This window comes from Lupinus angustifolius, chromosome LG19 (genome assembly GCF_001865875.1).
Source record: "Lupinus angustifolius cultivar Tanjil chromosome LG19, LupAngTanjil_v1.0, whole genome shotgun sequence".
Taxonomy (NCBI): Eukaryota; Viridiplantae; Streptophyta; class Magnoliopsida; order Fabales; family Fabaceae; genus Lupinus; species Lupinus angustifolius.
In genome coordinates, this window is record NC_032027.1 from 15,054,112 (window position 1) to 15,057,799 (window position 3,688).

General features: G+C 37.7%; 1 protein-coding gene across 1 annotated transcript in view; it reads left to right on the forward strand.

Annotated features, from left to right (window-relative positions):
- Positions 1-2,322, forward strand: part of LOC109334017 — a 3,497-nt gene extending 1,175 nt beyond the window's left edge. Inside the window, exons 2-3 of the mRNA XM_019569590.1 lie at positions 14-1,434; positions 1,549-2,322. Of these exons, the coding sequence (XP_019425135.1) occupies positions 14-1,434; positions 1,549-2,322 (2,195 nt within the window). The remainder of the gene's footprint in view (positions 1-13; positions 1,435-1,548) is intronic.

Below are 3,688 nucleotides of genomic sequence, written 5' to 3' on the forward strand. Positions count from 1 at the left end.
TTTTTTGCTCAAGGTTGGTTATTGCCTAATATGAACTCTAATAGTGTGATTCTGATCCCTAAGTCCCCTAATGCTGACAAAATTGAAGACTTTAGGCCAATTGCTCTTGCTAATTTCCAATTCAAGATCATCACCAAGGTTTTAGCTGACAGATTATCCCTAATTGCCTCTAGGATTATTTCTCCTCAACAAAAAGGCTTTATAAGGGACAGAAACATTGCTGACTGTATTTGTACTGCTTCTGAAGCTATTAATCTCCTTGACCACAAATGTTTTGGTGGGAACTTAGCAATCAAGATTGATGTTAGGAAAGCTTTTGACACAATGGACTGGAATTTCTTGCTGCAAACTCTTCATGCTTTTGGTTTCCATGACCAATTCATTCAATGGATCAACATCATTCTCCAATCAGCTAGGCTATCCATTAATGTAAATGGTCAAAGTGTTGGTTTTTTCAAGTGCTCTAGGGGTGTTAGACAGGGGGACCCCCTCTCCCCTTTGCTGTTTTGCTTTGCTGAAGATGTGTTGAGTAGAGGCATTTCCATGCTGGTGATCAGTAACAAGCTGAGTTCTATTTCTGGCCCTAATGGTCTTACCACTCCTAGCCATGTTCTATATGCTGATGATATCCTTATCTTTTGCAAAGGGACTAAGAGAGAGTTGCTCCAACTGAGGAATCTGTTAGATGACTATGCTCAAGCCTCAGGGCAATTCATTAATCCTAACAAGTGCAAGTTCTACTCAAATGCCACTCCTAGAAAATCTGCCAGGTTATCTTCCTACTTGGGCTTCAATGCTGGCTCTCTTCCTTTCACTTACTTGGGGGTTCCCCTTTTCAAAGGTAAGCCTAGGAAGATTTTCTTGCTGCCTATAGCTGATAGAATTCTTAATAAGCTTGCCAAGTGGAAGGGTCATTCTTTGTCTATAATGGGAAGGGTGGAACTGATCAAATCGGTTATTCTAAGCATGCTAGTCTTCAGCTTCCATGTCTACTCTTGGCCCTATCAACTGATAAAAAAGCTTGACTCTTGCATCAGAAATTTTATCTGGTCAGGGGACATAAACACCAGGAAAATGGTCACTGTGTCTTGGTCTCAAGTATGCTCCACAAGCAAGGTTGGAGGTCTTGGAATTAGATCTTTATTGAAGCTCAACAAGGCTGCTCTAACTAAGCTAGCTTGGGAGTTAAGGCATTCAAAGAGAGATTGGGCTGTCCTCTGCAGAAGTAGATTTCGCATTCATAGCAACACAATTCCTTCATATTTAAAATCTTCAATCTGGCCTGGAATCAGGATGAATTGGCATGCTGTTAATGAAAATGCAGTTTGGATTATAGGAAAGGGGGACACAATTAACTTCTGGAAAGACAACTGGCTTGGAACACCTTTAGTTGATCTTCTAAACATACCTCAACATTGGCAGGGTCAATTAAAGGCAAAAATATCAGATTTCATTCAAAACTCTGTTTAGACTATCCCGAATTCATTGATTGATCATTTCCCTTTTCTCATTGATAAAATTGCCAAAACTGATTTTTCTGGTGGGCAGGATTTGCTGTGTTGGAAAAACTCTTCTGATGGGGTGCTCACATTAAAGGAGGCATACAATTCTCTTGATTCCAACTCCAATCCTATAACCTGGTTCATGAAAATTTGGTCAAGGGAAATTCCCCCTTCCCATTCCTTTGTGACTTGGCGTTTACTCCACAACAAAATGCCTTCTGATGATAGCTTGCAATCAAGAGGGTACAACATGGTCTCAATGTGCAGTCTATGTAGTAAGCAGGCGGAGACCTCTTCCCATCTCTTTTTCACCTGTCCATTGGCAACTCAAATCTGGAATTGGATTAAGGGAATTTTCAACATCCATCTGGACTTTTCCTCTGCTAAAGCAATCCTCTTGGCCAGTAAAGCTGATTGGTGTGATCAGGTGCATCACCTCTTCACTGCTTGCATTATTCATGCAATCAGCACGATTTGGTGGTGTAGGAACCAATGCAGATTTCACAACAAAGACTATAGCATTGGCTCTGTCATCAATAGAATCATAACGACAACCTCTCTTTCAGCTAGCTATTCCAAAGTTTCAAGCAAGCCTTCTTTGATCGACCTTTGTATCCTTAAAGATTTCAAAGTTGCTATCAATTATCCTAAGGCTCCTTCAATATTGGAGGTAATTTGGCAGCCCCCTACGAGAAACACCATCAAGGTTAACACTGATGGTGCAGCTAGAGGTTATCCTGGCCACGCTGGGGGAGGAGCAATCTTCAGAGATCACAGTGGTCAGTGCATTGCCTGCATGGCTGATTACTACGGAGTTTAATGTTGTTTTATCAGCAATCAACTTTGCTATATCCAAGGCTTGGATGAATCTCTGGCTTGAGTGTGATTCCACATTGGTGGTGGATATTCTCAATGGAAATCATAATCCTCCTTGGAAGCTCATAAACAAATGGGTTCATTGCAAAGCAAAAATGGTTGGAATGAATATCAGGGTGTCTCATATCTATCGAGAATGCAATTCTTGCACCGATAAATTGGCTAATTATGGGATTAACTCCAAAGTTAGTTCGAAATGGATGTCTACTCCTAATTTCATTAATCATGAATGCTTGCGTAATAGGAACCTTCTTCCTAGTTATAGATTCTCTTCTTCTTATCACTAATGTATCGTTATTCCATCTAATATATTTCGAGGTGTAGTTGCACCTTCGGCTTAAAAAAAAAATATTGTCTTCATTTCAACAAGAGGCTATGGCTTCTTATCTTCCTCATTTTGAATTTTTTTTTTATAACCAAGTAGTCTTGTCCATTCTACTTCAAAAGAAGTTCTAAATTGGTGACACATGAGGTAAGTTTTTGTTCTATTTTCTATTCAAAATAACATTTTTATTCAGCCTTTTCTAGAAGTTTGCACTCAAAGAAATTTCCTCAACAATCCGGAATATCAAAAATTAAATAGTTATAATTAGATTCTTGTTTAATAAATTGATTGCACCATTTTGGAGATGCCACAACCAACCACATGGGAGACATTTTCAATGACAAGTTAAGAAGTTACAACAAAACCACATTTAGTAAATCCCTTAATATTTTACATGTGTATCCAACATGAAAAATAAGAATTTATATAATAGTACTTTTTGAAGAAAATAGGAGGAGCCCTTACCATTGTATAATAGTTGCTTGCTTATACGAATATGTGATAAATTCTAATAAGTTATTTTTCATATACACTAGTTTAAGACATGTATATAGCCCTATCACTCTATAACCCTAAATAGTTGAAGAATTGTCATTCCACATAGTTCTTGAATACACAGATAAAGGTTCTACATTGTTTTGCCATCCCAAATCTGACAAACTTTAACCTCAAATTAGAATCCACCATCATTTTTTAACATTAATTGTCGTTGAACATAATCCACTAAATATAGAGAATTACTTTAACGATGATATAAAAGATAAAGAATATTATATAAATGGAACATGTAAGAAGATAATTACATATGGACAATCTGTTTAGAATGAAAATTGACGGAGAAAGTGGTGGTCGATTAGGTAAGGGCCCAAAGTTCACTCTGTCTTATTTGATGCACTGAAAACTTTGCGAAGTTTTGACAACATGAATGAAAACAAAAAGAAAGACTAGCAATGCTATGCAAGCATAACCCATTCAACTTTACAAT